General features: G+C 50.7%; 6 protein-coding genes across 6 annotated transcripts; 3 read left to right on the top strand and 3 right to left on the bottom strand.

Moving 5' to 3' along the window:
• Positions 1-1821: 1821 nt before the first annotated feature.
• Positions 1822-3240, bottom strand: M431DRAFT_64506 (hypothetical protein; the record flags this gene model as incomplete). The annotated part of the gene is made up of 1 exon (XM_024921663.1): positions 1822-3240. A coding segment is annotated over one exon (1419 nt), but the record flags the coding sequence as incomplete, so codon positions are not given.
• Positions 3241-4627: 1387 nt separating this feature from the next.
• On the bottom strand, positions 4628-6546 carry M431DRAFT_505203 (hypothetical protein). The gene is made up of 4 exons (XM_024918598.1): positions 6301-6546; positions 6169-6178; positions 4962-6081; positions 4628-4899 (listed from the first exon to the last, which is right to left on the bottom strand). The coding sequence occupies exons 1-4, from the start codon at positions 6392-6394 to the stop codon at positions 4870-4872; spliced, it is 1254 nt and encodes a 417-aa protein (XP_024777307.1). The 5' UTR covers positions 6395-6546; the 3' UTR covers positions 4628-4869.
• A 315-nt stretch (positions 6547-6861) lies between these two features.
• Positions 6862-9107, top strand: M431DRAFT_505201 (hypothetical protein). Its single transcript, XM_024918597.1, has 4 exons — positions 6862-7203; positions 7268-7456; positions 7590-8468; positions 8658-9107. The coding sequence occupies exons 1-4, from the start codon at positions 6934-6936 to the stop codon at positions 8769-8771; spliced, it is 1452 nt and encodes a 483-aa protein (XP_024777306.1). The 5' UTR covers positions 6862-6933; the 3' UTR covers positions 8772-9107.
• A 2550-nt stretch (positions 9108-11657) lies between these two features.
• M431DRAFT_78699 (hypothetical protein) lies at positions 11658-14490 on the top strand (the record flags this gene model as incomplete). Its single annotated transcript, XM_024922734.1, has 3 exons — positions 11658-12156; positions 12280-13235; positions 13297-14490. 3 exons carry the CDS (start codon positions 11658-11660, stop codon positions 14488-14490), a joined length of 2649 nt encoding a protein of 882 aa, XP_024777305.1.
• A 1404-nt stretch (positions 14491-15894) lies between these two features.
• M431DRAFT_505199 (hypothetical protein) lies at positions 15895-18283 on the top strand. Its single transcript, XM_024918596.1, has 5 exons — positions 15895-16343; positions 16496-16692; positions 16836-17018; positions 17090-17194; positions 17271-18283. Exons 1-5 carry the CDS (start codon positions 16280-16282, stop codon positions 17886-17888), a joined length of 1167 nt encoding a protein of 388 aa, XP_024777304.1. The 5' UTR covers positions 15895-16279; the 3' UTR covers positions 17889-18283.
• M431DRAFT_505198 (hypothetical protein) lies at positions 18259-20896 on the bottom strand. The gene is made up of 4 exons (XM_024918595.1): positions 20420-20896; positions 19517-20250; positions 19321-19457; positions 18259-19253 (listed from the first exon to the last, which is right to left on the bottom strand). The coding sequence occupies exons 1-4, from the start codon at positions 20605-20607 to the stop codon at positions 18504-18506; spliced, it is 1809 nt and encodes a 602-aa protein (XP_024777303.1). The 5' UTR covers positions 20608-20896; the 3' UTR covers positions 18259-18503.
• Between the last annotated feature and the right edge of the window lie 294 nt (positions 20897-21190).

The following is a 21190-nucleotide window of genomic DNA, read 5'->3' as shown; positions in this document are numbered from 1 at the left end:
TAGAGATTTCTCATCGAGACGAAGAATAAGCTGCATTATACCCGATCCAGGATACTTCAACTCAACCTCCATAAACCAAACCTTCAAATATCTGGGGGCTGAATTTGGAGAAGCTATTGCCTGACGCGCAATATCTCGGATAAGCGCACAGAATTGTGGAGGAAAGTCGCCATATTGACCCTCTTGATCGGTGACCCCAAACTTGGCCATTGCCATTTCAAATACCCTTGTGTGATCCCAGTGAGTGGCAAGGTATAATAGAGCACGGTCTCGGACGCTTCCCTCCCAAACCTCTAGGTTGTCCATCAGTATTTGAGAAACGCATTTCGGTAAACGAGGATGCTGGTTCATGATGATTCCTGCCACTGCTCTGTGAAGCGGCTTTGTGCCTCCAACCATGACGGCCACGCTATTGAACATGACATCTGGCACTCGCCCATCATAGTGCTTTTGACCCTTGGACGCTAATTCCACTAATACGTCTTCTTGGCTGCTGAAATAGGCGGCGAGAATGTTCAAGATATTGTAGCGGATGCCTGGGCCCGCTAGAAGCTTAGAAAGTTCTTCCAAATGAGTCCCGTCGAAGCCGTTTTTGCCGAGAACCTCGAATAGAATGTCGACTACTAAAGTATCTAGAGTAAGAGTGCTGAGCTGGTTATCTGGATATTTTGGCTGACAGAGCTGCTCCAAAATAACGTTTTCGATGCTCTCCAACTTCTTTGCGGAGTTTGCATCGTATAGCCTGTCTTTCCAACGCTGAAGAGCTTGTCTTATCATTTCTTCTCTGCTGTCCAGGGGTGCTTGTGTCTCCTCGGCCTTAAAGTTGTCAAGAATAACCGCGTCAGTGTCCAAGACTTTCATAGTTTTTGTCAAGTCCATCAGTGCTTCCTTTACCTTTTCAGGCTGGGCATATACTGATCTCATAGCAAAGCCTCCATCTATTTTCGGATAGAGAGACTGATCGCGCGCCAAGCTCTTCAGAACCTCATAGGCGTCTGATGGCAAGTCCAACATGGTCCTTAGCTCTGACAAAACACCGACTCTAGTCTCATTATTACGGACATGTAGACATTCTAGTAAACCCCTCACGATCAAAGGGTTGTACTCTGTCTCAGTCCTAGTCTCCGCAAGCTTCCATATAGTGACCGCAGCGTGTTGGTAAATACGCCTGTCCGAGTGGTCTAAAAGCTTAGAGAGAAGCGACATTGCAGCCGGAGTCGACCGTGGCGTGTGCCAAAGGAGGCTCATTGTTGCAAAACTCAAGTTGAGGGTATCTTCATCATACTCTTCCGCATCAGCGTCCCCATCTGCAAAATCCCGAGACCACTCAACTACAAGGTCTACCAAGCTGGGAGAAACTCTCGGTCGCGCGATGAGCCCTTGGGCAAATTCTTCACGCAAACTTTTCCTGTAAAAGTCTATAAAATCGGCGACCTCTTTCAGAAGTCTTTCGGGGAATTCTGTCTCCCCCACTAGCTGGCGTACCGTTTGCCGAGAGATTTGAGACTCCAAGATGAGCCAGTCCATCATTTTAAGTTCCAAGGACTCGCGAAGTTCCACAAATGAAGTTGGTTCGAATGCATTGCTATTAATCTCTGCCAGGCAGTGCATAGTCAACCGCAAATGAGCAGGACCAAGCAGGTCCTTTGGCTCTTCTTCTATTGTCTGGAAAAAGCGATTCAATGCCTCTTCATCGTGCTGAAGCTGGATGGTGCCGGCAACGAAGCGCCAGAAGACATCATAGCTCGCATTATACTTCTCCATTCGTAGGAACGTCTCCGGTTTGGTAGGTGTTGATTTCTTGGTAGAGTAATCAAATACCATTAGATCTTTCTTCGATATCCAGTGTTGTACAAAGAACTGCGCGGCAAACAACTCCTGGAATGTCAAGTGCAGGAAGTGATAGCTTCGTGTAGTCGGTGTTAGCGGTCCATCAGAGGTGCGAAGGAATGAGAGCTTATCCAAGTCGGTGAACCATGGTTGCATTTTAGCTAGAGGGAGGTTGCCTGCAATGATGCTCTGCTGATTGTGAAATTTAGTGAGAAAGGCCGAATCGAATTCAACCATATTGTTACAGAGCCCGGTGAAAGAAAGTGACTGAAGGGCATTAATCTCTGCTTGGCAAAGAATTCTGATATCGTCCGAGTAAGAAGCTTGTGCTTCGTGTTTCAACAGCGGTTCAGTGCTGCCTTCGCGACGTTTCTCCAACAATTCCACATCCTTGTTCCAAAGAGACCTCTCTATGGCGTGGTATAGTTCAGTCATGGTCTCTGGAGGACTGTCACCGTCCAACATCCCAGCTATCATGCTGTAGCAGATGGCGTCAAGCTGGATCGGGATACGGGCTAACCCAGCTACTACAGGATGGCTCTCGATAAACTCAAAAATTTCCTCTGCTTTCCCGCTACCGTGCTTTCCTATGTATTCTTTCACTTGGTCAGGGTAGAAGCCGATTGTTTCGAGCTCCAGGTCAATTTTCTGGAAAACGTCACGGTTGACACCTCGAGGGCGTGTGGTTATAATGACCCGAGGCTGATTGAGAAGTTTGAGAAGAAGTTCATTGCCGGAAGTGTGCAGTTCTCGATGAACTTCATCGAAGCCGTCAAGAATAAAAAGCGTCCTACTGGGGTCTTCCGTAAACGATATTTCCAGAGCCTCGCCGAGAGTACCTTTGCCAGCCCTTTCAACATCGGGGAGGGATCGGCTCAGGATATCTGCAATAGATTGCCCCGATTCTAGGTTACTCTTGATCTGGCGTAATGGGACCCAGATGACTCGATCGATGATCCCAGCCCACATGTCCTTGTGGATAAAGTCGTATACCATCTTTTTGCAGAGAGTAGTCTTTCCTACACCGGCTTGGCCACGGATAACAATTCGCCGGGGTGGATCTCGGAGAATGTTGTTTGATGTGTCTTTCTTCTCGTCAAAAAGGGTTTCCAAGCTGACACGGTCGGTCTCTGGTGGCTCCCAGACATCCAAACGACGGAGAATAGAAAAGGGAGAGGGTAGGGGAGTATCGGAATCCCCATTCTGTTTTGATTCCAAGGAGTTTCTAACAATAGCCAGATTTATATAGCATTCGTCCATAGATATTTTGCTACTATCAAGGCGTTCAATTTTGAGCAGGTCTAGATCCGGGTCTGTATACTTATCCCGTAACATTTGATCCGCGTAAAACTCCCGGACTTTGTGACAACTTTGCCACGCATTTTCCAGTAACTGCTTTCGGGGTTGATGGGCCTTAGTTTTTGAGCATTCAACATTACTCAAGTATATTTTGCGACGTCCGGATTTTGACAAGTTCGGGGAGTCAATTTGCGGCGATCTGGTAACCAGTCGAGCCCATTCAAGTACACGACAGAATTTGGTCTGACTTGCTTGGGTGACAAGAAACGTCTTGAGAACGTTGACGACTTGGTCATGTTTCAGGTCGTCTGCCAGTTCATGCTGTGCGCAGAGTCCACAGAGGAAATCCTTGTCTTCGCGACAAGGCAGGTCTGGATGCTGAAGTAAAGCTTCCAGATGCTTTGGAGCATTTGCCCAGACCAAGCCATCAGTGGCTCGCAAAGCGATATACAAATCCTTGGGTTTCTTCAGCGTTTTGAATGCTTTGCCCGTGTTGGAGGCGCTCTGAAACAATTCGCTGCATGATTTGATGACCTCGATGATGGAGCTTATCAACTCAGGCACTTCCGTCAAGTCGACCAGACCTTCCACAAGCTTTGATGGATCGAGAGACCAGACAGAGCCAGCGACCTTGGCACCTCCTAAGATAGTCTTGAAAGTGCTGGCTCCAATCTTCTTCCAAGGACTCACGTCAGTTGGAATAGCCAGTAGTGCTTGATAAGAGTAACTCGCGACCTCGGCGAGACGAAGCTCTTTATGATCTCTGAGCTTCTCCAGCCGCTTCAGCAAGTTCTGCACTTTGAGATCCACGATGCCCTCTATCTTGACTTCATTCATAGCATCCAAAACCGCCGAAAGTGCACGAATCGAGTTGTACTTGGTTTGGCCATGAGCTGCATCAACAGCACTGTCCAGTGCCTTTTGGATCGAAAGCATGGCGCTCCCGAGGTTCAATCTTTTTCCAGCCAGCCCAGCCTGGCGACAGTGAAGAAACGCCTCGAATGCGCGTAGAAGCTCAACATCCACGATCTTGCCGTCTACCGCAGCACTTGCGATGACATTGTGGAATTTGTCGAATACACGTACATAGCCGTCTTCATCGAGGAAAGGCGCCAGCGGAGTGATTTCAATGGCATGTGTTTCGCTCGGGCTCTGAATAAACTCATTGATTATGGATTGCTGTAGGGCTTGCAATGCCTGCAATTCTTTGGCAGAGCGGGCGGTTGGCTGCCTCTCAGCCGCCTCTTGTTTCGATAGCTGCGCTGCAAGGCTCAGCCGGCGACAAAGATCATCCGTGGATGATGGCCGACAGAAATTCTCCCTGGAACTCGCCATCAGGAGTGCGTGTTAGAAGTACATGCTGTGTTTCTGCAATTGGCAGTGATGAAGCGAACTTGTAGTTGTCGTCACCTCGTGACAGCTCCAGCCGCTGTTAGTGGCTTCTGTGAATTTCCAATAGTGTCCTGCAGCGTTTCAGCTCTGAATACAGAGGAGGCCTTGTATTTGGAGATCCTTGAAAAGTTACTTGACAATCTGCCATCAATAACTTCGAGAAATCTACTCAGATAGTGATGTTGAGTATTCTAATTACAGCAAGTTGGTCATGAGTAGAGGATGGATATCATAAGTTTCTTCTATTTACGACGCATGCTAGAAGGCGATGCAATACTTATATCATAAAGCTTCGTTGCTTCCATCATAAAGCTTCGTTGCTTCCATCATAAAGCTTCGTTGTTTCCATCATGTCCGCCCAACCTTGAATGATAATACCTGGAGTGCATTTGTCAGTATATATTTCTCCCAGAGCGGCCGATACATGGTGTTCAACTTACATCATTCTTCCCCACGGCAACGACATCATCTTCAGATACCCTCATGTTTCCAACTCCTTCCACAAACGCAATCGGCGCATCACCCATCACCTTCCGAGCAACGTCACCCACTGTCAACCCCTTCTTCACCAGCACGCAATCTCTAAAGACAAATTTGGATTCGGACGCTCCAGAGCTAAATGTCGTCGTGTTTCGGACGGGGAAGACGGGTACCAAGCCGAGCAGCTCAGCTGCCTTGGACAGCACCTGTACGACTCCAGTAGACCCAAACCGGTAGAGCACCATATCCTTTAGATTCTCTATTCGATTTCGGTTCTTTTCGTCGAGTTCTTTGAGGCCGCCTCCTGTAGGGTCACCTTGCTCGATGAGATCTTCTCTCGTGTCGATGAATTCGCTTCCCTCCACGTATTTGATGTATCCTTGCTTCGCCATTTTCCTCAAGAAGATTTCTGAAATTGCCGAACAGAGTACAACCGCATTAGGGTCCTGCATCTTGGCAATCTTGGCAATGTTCTTATCTGCATCGGGATGATCGATCTTGTTTAGCGCTATAACCGTCGGGAACTTTTCGTCGATGAAGCAGTTGACAATGTGTTCAATCGTTTCGTCTGACCACTCCTCCAGAGGCTCTTTCACGCCTGATCGATCTATTGTCCGCTGTACCGTTACTATTGTGGATCCATAACCGGAAAACTGGTTTTGTAATGTCTCGACAGCCGTCGCCTTGACCGCGATATGTCGCCGCTTGATGCCTCCCCATTTTTGCATCAGATTGCCCAAAATCCATGCAACAACCTCACTGCGCAGCCACGCGATATCAACCGAAGGATCGTAGCCTCTCGTCTCCTTGCCTTCCGCATCGACAGTTCCGGACGCATCAACTACGTGAATAAGCGCATCGGCATGTCGTAGATCGTCCAAGAATTTGTTTCCCAAGCCGCGGCCTTGATGCGCACCAGGCACTAATCCCGCGACATCTAGAAGCTCGATCGGTACAGATCGTCGGCCGTCTACGCAAGATCCGTAGTTGGGCTTGCATCTGTCTGATACGTTGAAGCGCGCACAGGCGCAGTCGATCTGAAGGTATCCTATCGCTCGCTGAGGATCAATGGTGGTAAATCTGTCGCACAGGAACAAAAGAGGATGTCCAAGTCAGCTTCGCGAGCTTTTATTCGAGTGAGAATGGGGCAGGTGGGCGAGTATTCACGGGAAGTTGCCTGCACAAAAGGATGTTAGTCTCAGTATAAGCATCTACCAGTTGAGCGACAGATTGTCTCTTTGCTGTCTCTTTGTTTCTTTCAACGTTTTAAAAGATGGACAAACAAACGGGGCTACTGACCAACTTTAGAGGAAGCATCTGTTAAGCTGTTGAGCGTGCTGCTCTTGCCGGCAGAGGGCTTGCCAACCAGCCCGATGAGGGGATCGCGAGGCATGGCGGGGCGCGCGCGAAATCTCGGAGGATGCGGACGAATACAATAGAATATAATGATATTATTTATTGAACTGTACAAGAGAGAAGCTTATGGCAATGAATCTATTAGTGATGAGAAGAGCCGGAATGCGTGGGAGACTGCGGGAAAGATAGCAGATATGATATCGCAAAAAAAGATTTAAAAAAAAAAAAACGGATCGGCAATATGCAAAAAGTTGGCGCAAAGTGGACGCTTGTGACGAGCCGGCTGCGATGATGTCGTTCAATGTACCCAATGGTAAGCACGGCTACTGCTGATGTCGTACTAATAAGAAAGTTACTTATTTATAGGAGACATACACACTAAAACACGAGTACTTTCAGTCTGCCGATACTAACCCCTCCATGCTCATTCACTTCAAGGTACTTCCATGCTAGGCAGCTTGTATAACGGACGATTTGACTTTCATCTCAAACAAGACAGATCACCAACGCCTGATCTTTCCTTCCTCAAGCAAACCTCTCAAGATATCTCACATTCAAGTAATCTCACATTGTGGCATGGCGCATTCACAATTACCCATCGAGGCTTTCCCAGCCTGGGCTGCCGTGAACAGTGTGGAATTTGCAAACGCAGAGATACGAAACATCGAGGGCAAAGGGCTTGGCCTTGTTGCCAAGCATGATATCACGGATGCGGACCATGATGCTCCCAGCTCACAAGCAATCATTCGAATACCTCAGGATCTTGTTTTATCTTCAGAGACAGTAGAAGTATATGCCAAGATTGATCGGAATTTCAAGCAGCTATTCGAGGTTGCTGGACACCAAGTAAGTATCAGAGTTCACCCGTGGCAGAGTCCACATGACGACGACGATGCTAATATCTGGAGAGAGCACCAGGATTGATATCATGCTGTATCTGTTGACTCATATTATTCAATTGAAAGAAGCTTCTTCAGTTACTAGATTATTTACTTCAACGCCGTGGACCGAGTATATCAAGTTCTTGCCTCAATACATCCCTGTTCCTACGATGTGGACGAATGAGGAGAGACAACTACTCAAAGGCACATCTCTAGAGGTAACTCGACGTCCCCCATCTACTTCGAGAATAACCTATCGGGGATTTCTCCTACATTGTTACCCAAATGCGGCTCATAATGCATGAAGCCGCAGCTGTCATGCAATGCTGTACTGACAATCATACCACACAGGCAGCATTGAGTGCCAAGCTATCGGCACTCTCACGCGAATATGATGAGATCAGCGAACAAGTATCAGATATACCCTTCTGGAGAGATCTTTTCTGGGACACTGCAAAGGTGGAGGATTGGATCCTAGCCGATGCCTGGTATCGCTCACGATGCCTGGAGCTTCCTCGAGCTGGTCATGCCATGGTTCCTGGACTGGATATGGCGAACCACACACAGGCCCATTCTGCATACTACGATGAAAGTCCTGACGGCGATGTGGTACTGCTTCCGAGTTCAGGGTCGGGGATATTATCAGGTGGAGAGATTACCATCTCATATGGACAGGCAAAGTCGCCAGCCGAGATGCTGTTTAGCTACGGCTTCATCGACAAAGAATCCTCTGTCAAAGAGCTAACACTACACATCGCTCCGCTACCCGACGACCCTCTAGGAGGAGCTAAACTCCGCGTTAACAATGGACCCCCCACTGTTCGGCTATCTTTGACAGAGCAAGGTGTCCAGTGGAACAGCCCTTTTCTGTATTTGCTAGTTCTCAATGAGGAAGATGGTCTTGCTTTCCGCATAGCGCAAGACACGTCAGGGGAACGCCAATTGGTACTATTTTGGCAAGACGAAGAAGTTACGGACCGGACTGATGAGCTTGAGACGCTTGTGCAAAGTCACGACCTATACCAAGTGTTTAAGCTTCGAGCTGTAGCCGTGCTGGAGGAGCGGGTTGCGATGCAGCTGGACAGAATCTCCTCCGGACTCTCGTACGGGGTAACGGAGCAACCACAAGCAGCAAATCAGCCGCGTGCGGAGTGCATGCTAGCGGCTGAGACTTTGAGAGATCTTGAAACCCAGGTCCTGCAAGGTGTGGCGGAGGCGCTAGAAAACGAGGTACGATATTTTTTTCCTGTCCTTTCTCTCTCTCTTTTGTGTTTGAGGCACCCTTCCCTTGTCCATGGGATTCCGACGGTCCGGGGTCCAGCCAGATGGCGGCAGATGGCTATTCCCGAAGAAGACCAAGTTCTCAATTTAAACCAAAAAGTCTTGGATAAATGCTAATGCAACCACGTAATATCACAGAAGGCAAGGCTGCTTCTGGACGCACGCGTAGTGACATATCTCGGGTCTATGGAAGATGCCCAAAACGAGCAAGCGTCTGGGCCGGCAGCCAATGAAGAGGACGATTTCAGCTAAGCGGCCGAAATAGCCTGGCGGCGTGGGATGAACAGCCGGGGAAGCGCTGATATAAACTCTAGCGTGGGGATCGACGATTGATCATTGTAGATGTTTGCGCCGGCTTGACCCGACAGGGAGGCAGTGAGAAGGAGGGCGACTATTGTTTGTGGCCTTTTGACGCTTTGTAGTCGAGTCTTGTATCGTGATTCCGCTCGACAAACTAGCACTGAGCTATTGACTGAAACGGAACTAAAATGCGGGTTGAACATGCGATCAATGCAGTATAAGTGAATGCTCAAGCGGCCTGTAGATTTATTAAACAGATCTCGGTGATGAACATGTTGAATAGAACTGGAGAGCCGTTTCATATCTGGAGATGTTTGATCTCAGAAGATTAAACGTATCTCGTATCGTGGTCATCTTCCGTTTTGTTTGTATGACATGACAGGCGCTGGGACGATTTTAAACTTTAAGCTCTTCTTTCCATGCCACCATTTCGAGCGTGGCTGACGCTTCGAACTCTGAGTTAGGGCAAACGAAAACCACTAGCACCTCAGTCTTGGCACAAAATACGGGGAAAGAAGTGTTAATGAATGCCATGAAGGATAATAGATGTGCCGACAAGCACTAAAAGTCTCCCATCTGATGATAATCGGACATGCTGAATGTGTCCATGGGAAGTGGGAGGATGAGTGTGTCCCGGGTGTGAGTGATTAAGCCAGGGCTTTATTGGGGCCTAGGCAAGATGGCTGCAAGACCGGAGAGGAACGCGGCACCTCGCAGCTGAATGCTAGAATGGAAGAGCTGCATGGCATAAACACGCTCCTCTAGGCTGCATTGAGTCAACTATTCTTGACAATGATTTCGGTGTCGCGTGGACCGAGCTGGGGCACAGCAGAAAGCTGACGGCATCGGCAAGGGTCCGAGGCTGCCGGTGTGTTGGACGCTCGAGAGTCGGTGGTTAAATCTACGCCGATTCCATTGAGGTGAGATGCTTAGTGAATCAACCAGTGCTGATTCCGGTGCCGCCGTTTTTTTCTCGCGTGCGTACAAGCAGATAGACAGGCGATAGCAGCATCACGTTATGGAAATGGCCCCTTAAGAGGTCACGTTATTGAGAATGAGTCGGAGGCGAAAAACGCTGCAGCAGTACCCAAATCCAAACCTGCAATTCGGCAACCATGACAACACGTATCTTCACAGTGGCATGAAACGATGGCCGTTGGACAAACGCCACCACCGCTCCCATTTCCCGTTCTTGTTGGCCGAATGTCAAAAGCTGGCACAGTACGAGTGCGAAGAGAAGTGAGAGGAGCTGCTCCCCGGCTTTTCCCACCCCGCACTATGTGCGCCTTAGGGGGGCAAACCGCGGGAAATCTGGGGTAAATCAGGCCATAAGTCGAGATTTCTTCGGCGCTAGCTATCTGGCAAAGGCTTTGGAATCCGTTCTAGAGCTCGAAGGCCCTTGCGTGGGCTGGTACGAAAAGTAAGACTGCAGCGGTAAGATATCGAGGGCGAGGGGCGTTGTTGGGAACAATGGGTTGCATTTTCTGACTGCGCGCTCGACCTGCATCCCCCGTCAGGCCCCGTACTTCGGCCAGCCCTCAACTGGACGGACGGCCCATGTGGGTATTGCGAGTACGGCGGTCGGGCTAAAATGTCGCGATGCTGGGTTAGGGTTCAAAATTTCTTCAGCCAGCGAGCCTCACGTCGCGGTGATTGCGCAGGGTATGTTCATCCATCTGCCGGAGCAGCCAGTCGCTAGCATCGTTGCCGTGCAAGTACTAGAAGGCAAACCCTTGATGAGCTAGCACACACAGGTACTCCGTGCCAGCAAATGGACATGGTCATGGATTAGTAGATCAACATTGGAACAGAGTCATGGCTACTGTACGAGTACAGGCAGAGCCGGGGTGGGGGCATCTCGTGGCCTACCAGGGGGGCGACTAGCGAGCGCAGTGCAAAAAAGATGGAAGAAGACAACCGAACGTACGTCAATCAAAGTCGGGACTGATGAATGACAGCCCCAACGAAAGACGTTGGCGGGTGGAGCTGGCTGGCCCGGATCTGTCCAGTCACAGCGGCGCGGTGCCTATTAGGGCGTGCGGCGTGCATCAGCAATTTGGGTGCTTTTTCATGCGAGCAAAGGAGGAACGAGAGGATTTCCGATGGGCAAGACGAGATACCGTGGGTTGATAGGATTGAGGCCATCTCCAGGCGAGACTGCGGTGGTTGCAACCCTTTGCAGCCGGCTGTAGCAGGTACCGCATTCGTACCTCTCCGGCGCTGGACGTATGCAGGACTAACATGCAGAGGACCTTGGCGGCGCCCTGCCTGGCACCCAGCCGTCAGTTAGTACATGTACCTGCCTCTAGCACCCAGCCAGCGCGCTACAGGGTGCTAGAACTGGGTGCTAGAGGCAGCACTTGGTCAGAAGGTTTGCGCACTAACCAATCCCCTTCCCCGGGATTTAATTGCCTGCCCGTGCGAACTCGAACCCGTTGCAGCGCTCCTTTCCATGTCCTTTTAGGCTCCACTTCGCCATTCTCTGTCCTGGGCTCGCTCTTCCATTTCCCTTTCCCTTCCATTCTCTCACACCCCCACAATATTCTTCACTCTCTGCTTTGCTTCTCCAGCTGACGACCGGAATACTTCCCATTATCGAACACGAGGACGAGTTTCATTGGTATTGCGACATCATCGTGCCTTCTGGAAACAAACCGAACCAAATCGTGGCAACGTGATACTTGCCCACGCTGTCTCGCCATCTGTTGCGCCGAACCACGGCTGGTGGGCGAAGAAAGCCCCAATCAGCAAGTTCGCTCGCATAAAACAACGCCTTGACCAACACCACCGAATCTTTATATCCCTTTCTCAATCGACGCTCGGATCGCAATCGCCACAATGCCGGGCATCCTGCCTATGAAAGTCATCAAGGTGGGCAACAGCGCCCAGAGTCGCATCGCCCAAGCCTGTGACCGGTGTCGCAGCAAAAAGATCCGCTGTGATGGCGTCCGGCCGACATGTTCACAATGTTCCTCCGTTGGCTTCGAGTGCCGCACAAGCGACAAGCTGAGCCGGCGTGCCTTTCCGCGCGGTTATACGGAGTCTCTAGAGGAGCGGGTTCGTGCGCTCGAGGCAGAGGTCCGCGAGCTCAAGGACTTGCTGGACGAGAAGGATGAGAAAATCGACATGCTCTCTACGATGCACGGAAACATTCATGGCGGACCACGACGGAGGCCTTCAGTCACATCCATGGCCACTCCGGTATCACCAGATTCCGCCAAAGACTCGCCCACCATAAAAGAAGACACCTTCCGAGTGCAAGCTACACAATTGCTTCTCGGCGTCGAAAATTCCGACTCATACTTTATGGGCTCATCCAGTGGGCGCGCCTTTATCGGTATGTCATACTTTAGCTGCCCCACGTTCCTACAACCCACGCGCGCACAATGCGCAGATACACAGCGATCTTACTTGCTTCCCCAAAGTCTATTACCATGTTTCTAACGTCTTTTCTATGTAGCCTCTCTCAAGCGTAAGATGCAGGACAGCGGCAAGCCCTGCAGTGACTTTACCCCAGACGCCTTCTTGCATATCCAAGGCTGCACTCCACTCGTTGCCAAGATGTCGGAGCAGCCATCAAGGGTCCCTCCTCGGCTCTTTTCAGACAGATGTGTCAATGTCTTTTTCCAAGAATGGGCCCCTCTATTCCCCGTTCTTCACAAGCCCACTTTCCTCCGTATCTACGAGGAGTTCGTCAATGACCCAGAGAGAGTCAAGTGCAACTACAAGCTTGCCCAGCTGTATCTCGTCTTCTCTCTCGCGGGCCTCTCGTCAGAGGCTCCAGATATTCAGCAAGTTGCTGCCTGCGAGTACCAATGGACGAAGGCCCTAGAGTCCCTGATGCTGGAAAACACCATGAACACTTTGCAGTGTCTTGTGCTGGCTCTGCTGTACTGTACCGTCCGGGCCGACTATCGTCGTCTCCAGCACTACAAGTGCATCGCCGTGGGTCTGTCTCACCGGCTAGGTCTGCACCAGAGCCAGAAGCGCTTCTCCTTTGGCGCCTTGACCCTCGAGACCAGAAAAAAGGTCTTTTGGACACTGTATGCCCTGGACACCATGACAGCTGCCATTACTGGCCTTCCCAAACTGCTGAAGGAAGAGGATGTCCAAGCGGAGTATCCATCCGACACTGACGATGAGTACGTGACGGAGAAGGGGTTCCAGCCCACACTGCCGGGAGAGTACACGCGCATCTCCAGCGCTCTGGCTCTCTTCAGGGCAACCCGCATCCTCGCTCGTGTCCTGGACAAGGTGTACCCTGCAGCGGCAAGCTATGACCTGTCGCTACAGCAGATTAGTGCCTTTGAGGCTGAGTTGGACGGCTGGTACGATGATCTGCCAGCTCATCTGAGACTCAACTTTGCTCAGGGCAAGCCGTCGCGAGATGTCACTGGCAGCCGGTCACCTCTACTGGTAAGTTCAAAGAGTGATAAATACTAAAGATGCGAAGGGACTAACAAAAACGGCACACTAGGCACTCACATATTATTATATTCGCACTCTCATCTATCGCCCCGTCGTTGGCTCGAACCTCGGGCCCAAGGCTGCGCCTGCGCTGATTTCCATCAGCGAGTCCAGCAAGCACATTATCCAAATCTCACAGCTTCTTGAGGAGCGAAGCATGTCATTTTCCTTCTGCATGAACAAGTGTGATCTCCTCGCCGTCTGCGCCCTTACTCTTCTCTACCAGGCTATTGATCTGAAGCGTGACAGTAAGCTGTTGCGCGAGGATGAGCGTCTGGTCAACGATGTCCTTCAGACTCTTCGCAAGAACCAGTCGCCTGGATTCGTAGATTTGGAACGAGCCGCGAGTGTGCTCATCACCGTTACTGACCCCTCAGGGCCGGCGGCGATGAACAAGCACGTCCGTAAGCCGTCGGTGGCGACCGGATCCCGTCGCGCATCACCCCCGACGAGCTATCCCAAGCAACAAAACTCCCCGCCGCTGGGCCAATTCCCGACTTCAGCAAGCGATACTGACCTGACGCGACACCAAGACAAAACTCGCTGGATGGGCAACATGGCGGGCCTCCAAGGTTCCAACGGAGAGGTTCAACCGGCCTCGTCTCGCCAATCATTTGATGGCCACCGACAGGAGCGCCAGCACTCGGCGTCGCGGATGTCCAGGCTTTCCCCGAACGCGCAGGCAAGGCAGAACCTCGACTACCTTTCGCTCAACGACACTCCTTTCACAAACAAACACGCCACATCTCCCCCAACCAGCATGCCGGCACAGACGGTGGGGATGCAGAACAACGGCCAGAACTTTATGAACAACGGACAGCAAGCCAAGACGCCCAACATGACTGGTGCCGACTGGGAGGCGCTGGTCGGGTCCATGGACAGCGGAATGAACAATGTTTATGACGTGATCTACGGAGGCGCCAGCATCGAAGCTGCCATGGCGGGACACTCGACGGGCAGCGAGTGGTCGCCAGATTCATGGGACTTGAGCAACTTCAACATTGGTGAATTTGGCAACAACCCGGCGCCGCCGCAGAGCGTGCTCAGCATGAGCGACGAGAGCCTCAGCTCAGGAGAAGAAGTGTCGCCTTCAGAACTGGGGCTGGGCCTCGGAAGCATTGACTACGGAAAGCAGCTGCAGGGGGCCAACTACCACAACGGCGATGGATTTTCAACAAACGGGCTGCACGGGCTGTCTTTGTGAATAATGACATGTTTTTTTAGGCGCTATGGTGTGATGTGATGGCGAAGCGAGAGACAACTTGGTTTCGTCTGGAATATGCTGCTTATCGATGTAACGTTTTTGATACATACCTTTATGTTGGGACGGCGCACATGGCGGAGCGATATGTTGAGGGCTTTTTTTTTTCTTGAAATTTTGAATTTTTTTCTGCCTGCTATGACTCGGAGACCAAAAGTGGCTACAAGGCTGCCACGGGGATATGAGGGATTGCCTGCTATTGGTGAAATGGACGGATGGATGGACGGAGATGGACAGTTTTGAATATTTCCATTACATGATATTTCCAATACACATGGTCTTTTTGAATAAGCAGTATCACCGGTGTGACGATATTTGCAGAGATTTTAACTTGATTTACCTATTCGACGGCATCTTATCTTGGTGCTATAAATGGTCGAAGCACTAACATGCGGCATATCAAGGGATTACCCACCTGCGATACGGCATTGATATTAATATCCATTTGATCCTTGACCTGTCCGAGAACTGCACATGCAAAAAACCAGTTTGCCCTGATGCGTTGAAACTCATTCCATGCTGGATTGGGAATAAGGCGACGGAGCTGACTGACCAGCCCGCCACGATCTTCTTTAGCACTTTCGGCACGTTGCGCAATATCTGGACCCTACTCGATAGTGGATGAAAGACCCCTTCTGACCCTCTCTGGCGGAGCCCTAAAACGGCTGCTGGGAAGCCGGTGACTCGCAGCGGCTGTGCAGGCAGCTTGAGGGATTAGGATTAGGGGAGTGGGAATTGAAATCAAATGGATGCGCTGCCGGGAGTCATTTTAGCGGTCCACACAGCCTTGTAACGTAGCAGCTCTTGTCAAGGTGAAGATATGTGGAATTGTTGCCACATGCACATGGCCATCGGTGCTGTGATGAAGTTTTTTTTTTTTTTCTTGGCCGTGGCCTTATTATCGTGCTTATACTAGCAGGCGTGGATCCATTCAGCACCTTGGGATTTACACTCCCGCAAACTAAGGTGCTTATCAACGGACGGCTAACACGTCAACGGTTATCAATATGCGTATTACTTGGCCACGGCAGCACGCCTATCAATCAAAAAAAGGGTCCCGTTCCAGGTGGCGACACGACAGGCACCATGTTCAGGGGAAAAGAGGGTCATGCGAGGCAGGCTGGTGATGGGGAGTGGCCTCATGAGCTTTTGGTGTGAGTAGAGTGTATGCGAGATTTGATTTGATGGGTGTATTTTTTATACTTTCTCGTGGTCTGAGTCAAAAACAGGATGGAGCTTTTTTTTCAGGTTTGATACGGTAGTAGTTTGGGAGATAGATATGAGATGATGGATGGATACCGATAGGTAGGTAGGTAGAAAGCTGCGATACAAAAACGAGGAGGCACTCTCTTTCTCTCCTTCTTTCCCTCCTCTTCTCTTCTTTCTTTGTGCTTTGTTAATTTGCTAGTTACTGGTCAAAACGACATAATAGCCTGATACTAGCAAAAGACAAAAAGAAATATACAGAGGAAATAAAATAGCCGGCTACACACACACTGCAAACCAGGGCGGTCAGGCTACCTTAACCTACGGACTCCGGACTTCACCTGGACTTATATCCGCCCAATCGAAGGCGGCGTGACGAACACAAGCAGCCCTCCAAGAAAGTGGTGGCCATTTGACTAAGGGAAAACGCCATCTCTTCTTCCTCTCTCTTTTCCTGCTTCTTTTCATCGAAATTGAATAGGAGAAAGATAGAAAGCTTAGATTTATAGAATTATTCTTTTTGAAAATGACCGCTTCGGAAAGGCAGCCTCTGATGAGTCGCTTCCACTGCGGCATCACCGCCCCCAAAGGTACGTACCTCTAACTCATTCCTTTGAACCATCCGGGTTTCCGAGTGTAGAAATCCTTCCATACTATTCACACATCGAACCCTTTCTCGGAATTCCTCAAGACAGGGGGGAAAAAAAACAAGAAAAAACTAACTTGTTTATCTGCTTTCCAGCTGCGAAATGGGCCTCTGCAATCGTCTCGCGCCGTGATCCCTCGCGGTTCATCCCGCAGACCATCGCCCACCGAGGCTTCAAGGCTTCGTTTCCCGAGAACAGCATGGCGGGGTTCCGGGCGGCCGTCGAGGTTGGCGCCCATGCGCTGGAGACGGATGTGCATCTTTCCAAGGACGGCGTTGTGGTGTTGTCACATGTAAGTTGATTTTCTGACGATGATGAATTCGATGAGATGAGATGAGATAAGATGAGACGGAGATGGATGAGAGGAGATGAATGACTTCAAGAAAGAGATGAGGAGAGTGAAATGGACACCCCGGCTAATAGGCAAATTCATAGGACCCTTCGCTCAAACGATGCTTTGGCGTCGATCTCCTCATCAAGGACTGCACCTGGTCCTATCTATCCAGCCTTCGTACTCTCAAGGAACCCCATGAACCGCTACCTCGGCTGGTGGATTTGCTAGAGTATCTGGTGTCTGGGCCGGAGACGGAGAAGATTTGGGTCTTGCTGGATATCAAGGTAGGCGTGGAATCTATGAATCAGAAATAGAGACAGGAAGAACATCTGCTGATATCGTGAAATCTTGTTAGATCGACGACAAGCCCGAGGATCTGCTGCGAGCCGTCGCATGTACCTTTACAGAAGTATCATCCGCAACGCCATGGGACGAACGCATCATTCTCGGATGCTGGAACGTAAGTCCTCCTCCTACTAACTCATCATCATCATCATCACCATCATCACAAAAACTAACAAAACAACAACACACAGGCCACATTCATGAAGGCCGCCCTCGCCTTCCTCCCCGGCTTCCCCCTCGCCCACATCTCAACCTCCCTCTACTACTCCCGCCACTTCCTCCCCATCCCCAACCTCGGCTTCAACATGTTCCAGCTCCTCCTCGTCGGGCCCCTCGGCGGCTGGTTCCTCTCAAAGGCCAAATCCGCCACCCGTCCCGTCTTCGCGTGGACCGTCAACAGTCCCAAGTGGATGGAGTGGTGCATTCGCAAAAACATCCCCAGCACTCCTCCTTCTCTCCCATCAGCCTCATCTTCATCATCGGCCTCTTCCCTCTCAGTAGACCCTAAACTCGACTCCTCTATTCCGAACCCAGTCCTCATTGACGGCGTCATCACCGACGACCCGAGGCTCTTCCTGCAGGTCTGCTCCCGCGTCGAGGATGACCTCGACGGCAAGACGAAGTCCTCCTCCGCCGTCACCGGCCGTCCGAATCTTAGTGTCGTTCTTGGCTCGCTGACTTCCGGGCTTGGTACTACCTGCGGCATCCTCTTCATCAACGTCTTCGCCACGAGCTTCTTCTGGTATAGGCGGCTTCAGGGCAGGGTGGACAAGTTTGACGTTGGCTTTTTCAAGAATTTCCAGACTTGAAGCGTTCAGGAAATCCCAATATTAGCTATCCTTTTCATCTTTTTTTTTTCTTGGTCAAGCGGATTTGGTTGGATTGCTGTTAGAAACGAGTTACATCTTCTCCTTTTTTACATCCTCTTGTTTTTGGTTCAGATCCTTAATGATCATTAGACAGACTGCAGACTCATATCAGACACATAGATAACGCAGGACATAACGGAACAGCACATACTTTTTTTCAAGTCATTCAGAGTTAGGAATATACCATCTACGTTTGTTCTTGTCTATATGCCTGACCTCCGCTTGTTCTTCCCCTGAGAAGCTCAACTCATAATAAACGCAACCTCCTCTCACTTGGCAGCAAAGGGGGATACCTGTAGTAATCCTGCCAAAAAAAAAAAAAAAAAAAAAAAAAAGAGAGATATCGAAATTCATTCCATTCCATTCCGTCCAACTCCAAATATGCCCGCCGCTCTTTTCCACTAAACCCGCTTCTCCTTTTTTTTTTATTGTATCAACACCTCATCAAATAAAAAAGGAGCAATACCAGGTAAAATTAGAAAAATAGAAATGAAGAGTGGATTTAAAACATGAATCAGGAAGCCTGCCTGGCCAGCTTAAGCGAAAAGGCGCAGCTCAAATTTCTACGTCAATTTCCAGATCCAGCGCCCCAATAACGTCATCATCCATGATGGGCTTGTGAATAGTCGGCAGGCCTTTAGTTTCGGAGTAATGCTTCTCTTGCAACTTGGCCAGGTGCGGCAGCATCTGGGACGATGAAGGGCCCTTAGTCCCGTTCGTCGCTGCGCCCGCGCCGTCCTTTGGAGCCTCCGGCTTCTCGCCAACCTTTTCGTTGACGTCGTGCACAAACTTGGCCTTTGTTCGAAGTCGTCGCGAGTAGTCTTCTGAAATGACCTCGCCGCGCTTGAGCGCCATCTCGATTTCTCGCGCCTTTGCCTTTTCTTTCAGCTGAGCCTTTCGGACTGCTTCTTGATTCAGGCGGCGATTCTCTCGGTTACGCTCCGCCAGTCTGTCTTGTTCTGACGACGCCTTGGTGGCCTCTGGGTTTTTGGATGGGCCCAAGCTTGTCTTAAAGGCAAGGCGCTCCCTGCCGAGCTTTTCTAGCTCTTCTTGCAGCTCCTCGGCCCTTTGATCGTCGCCTCGTTGGGCAGCTTCCTCGGCAAGATTGGCAAGTCGTTGGCGTTCCTGTGGATCAAATCGTTTACGAAGCTCGTTGCGCTTTGCCAGTCTGGCCTTGATCTCTTCATTCGTCCATTTGTGGTTGATCAACGCATTGATGTCATCAATCTTGTCTACCAGGAAATCTTTCGTAGGCAATGTGACGCCATCATTGTGGCATGTTACTTTGTACCGGTTCAGTTCACCCTGCAAGTTGAGACTGTCAGCACAATTCTTCACACATGGGGAAAAGGGGTAAGATGGAAGATCATACCTCTGTGAATTGGCCACCTGACGCCGCAATAAAGGGAAACTCCTTGACGGCCTTGCCGTGGGTAGCCTTGACGTATTGATCAGTGACAAACGAGCCTTGAGGGCCATTTAGAGCGTATGGTCTGCCGGTTGTAAATCCTACAAGAAATCATTAGCACTTGTAGCGAACATATGACATCGGGATCAGACAACTTTACCTTTAATCAGGGCCATGCGATATTGCTCAATGCCTGTTTCAGGGTGGGCCCCCAGAGCGATGCGGATGTAGCACCCCGTAATGGCCGACTCGAAGCCAGGAGTAGAGCACACCTGCGCAAACTCGTTGCGACCAAGGCGGACTCGGTCGAAATCGCGAAGCTCGGGTGGCGGCAGCTCCCTAGCAGCAGCCTTCTCCGGCGAGCGATTGCGCGACTGTCCGAAGTCATCGTCGCTCTCCTCCGGTTCTCTTGATTCGCGGCCATGCGGTGACATCCCATCCCTCCGCCTTTCTCGGTCCTCCTGCCGTCTTGCTTTCTCGGCGCGCGCCCTGCGAAGGGAGTCAATCGCCGATTCGCTGCCTTTGCCCGTTTTCGGTCTCGATGCTCTACGAGCGCCATCCTCGAGTTCGGTATCAGCGCTACGCTTCTTCTTAACCTGCTTGCGCTCCTCAATCTCGACGTTGTTGACCATTTGTCGTAGCAGGCGATTCTGACGCTGACGCTCTATCTCAGAGATTCGATCCGCAATAATCTGCTCGCGCTCTACTTCTCGCATGGCCATGATCTCAGCCTTTTCGGCCTCGCTCATAAACATGCCGTCAACAGGATACTTGTCATCGTCGTTGGCCCCCGGGGCAGTGGTAGAACGGCTCGCGCCGTGCGCAGGCTCGGTATCAGAGTCGGACTCGTCCATCGAAGCTGATTCCAAGGAGTTGTGTGAAGGGGCATCGGATCTAGAGAGAAGAAGATGAAAGAGTCGCACGTTAATAACTGTCCGATGAACCAGCAGTAAGGGGGCGTTTGCCAATGTGAGCAGCAACTGAGGAGCCAGGACAAACTATTGTTCTCCAAACGGCTCCCAGCTGCCAGGCAGCACAATAGAAGTAGAGACTATTCACTTACGCCTCACCCTCGTCTTCCGACTCATCCTGCTTTGACCTTCGCTTCGATTTGGTCTCGGGTGACTTGGGCATCTCGTCGTCTGAGGCTGGTGGCGGCGACGCCGACGCCTCTCTGCTCGCGCTCACAGATCCCTCCTCATCCGAGTCACCGCCCGCAAGAGCAAGGAGCTCGTCGTCGATATCAGCCATGATGAAAATCGGCCGTGGCCCCTGTCGTCAATGGCCTAGAGATGCTTCTCAGGGGGGAAGAGCGGTGGCGAGAAAAGTCCGACGAACGTCGCAGAGGAGTTGGGAGGGCAAACGCGACGGCGCTTTCAGTTCCCAAGCCAGTGGCTTGATTTGACACCCGGATAGAATAGATAAAGAGGGCGAGAAAAAAAATGAAGATTGTGCCAATTCGATTCCAGCGTATCGATCCGATTGGGCCTCGGAAGCACTGAATGCGCACAGCAAGTTGGGGACCTGTAGAGCAAAGGAGGAAGAGAGAGGGAGAGAGAGAGATTCAGCACTCGCAGCCAGCCTTTCCACTGTCCACCACTAAAGCTGCTCGCTACAGTATTGCGCTTCGCCTGGGCAATTAACGCGACAGCGGCTCAACGCGGAAAAGCATTTGTCCGGGTCGGATGTAAACCGGCCAATCGGCAGTCTTACCGGCTGCAGGCCCCGTCTCAGCAGCTCGGCATCATGCTTGCATGGTCCGAGTTCGAAAAGTCAATGATGCGGCGATAATACCCGCTGTTTATTGTTTATTGGTGATGCCATAACTGAAGGC

This window comes from Trichoderma harzianum (genome assembly GCF_003025095.1).
Source record: "Trichoderma harzianum CBS 226.95 unplaced genomic scaffold M431scaffold_3, whole genome shotgun sequence".
Lineage (NCBI taxonomy): Eukaryota > Fungi > Ascomycota > Sordariomycetes > Hypocreales > Hypocreaceae > Trichoderma > Trichoderma harzianum.
This window is presented reverse-complemented; position numbering and strand designations above follow the sequence as displayed.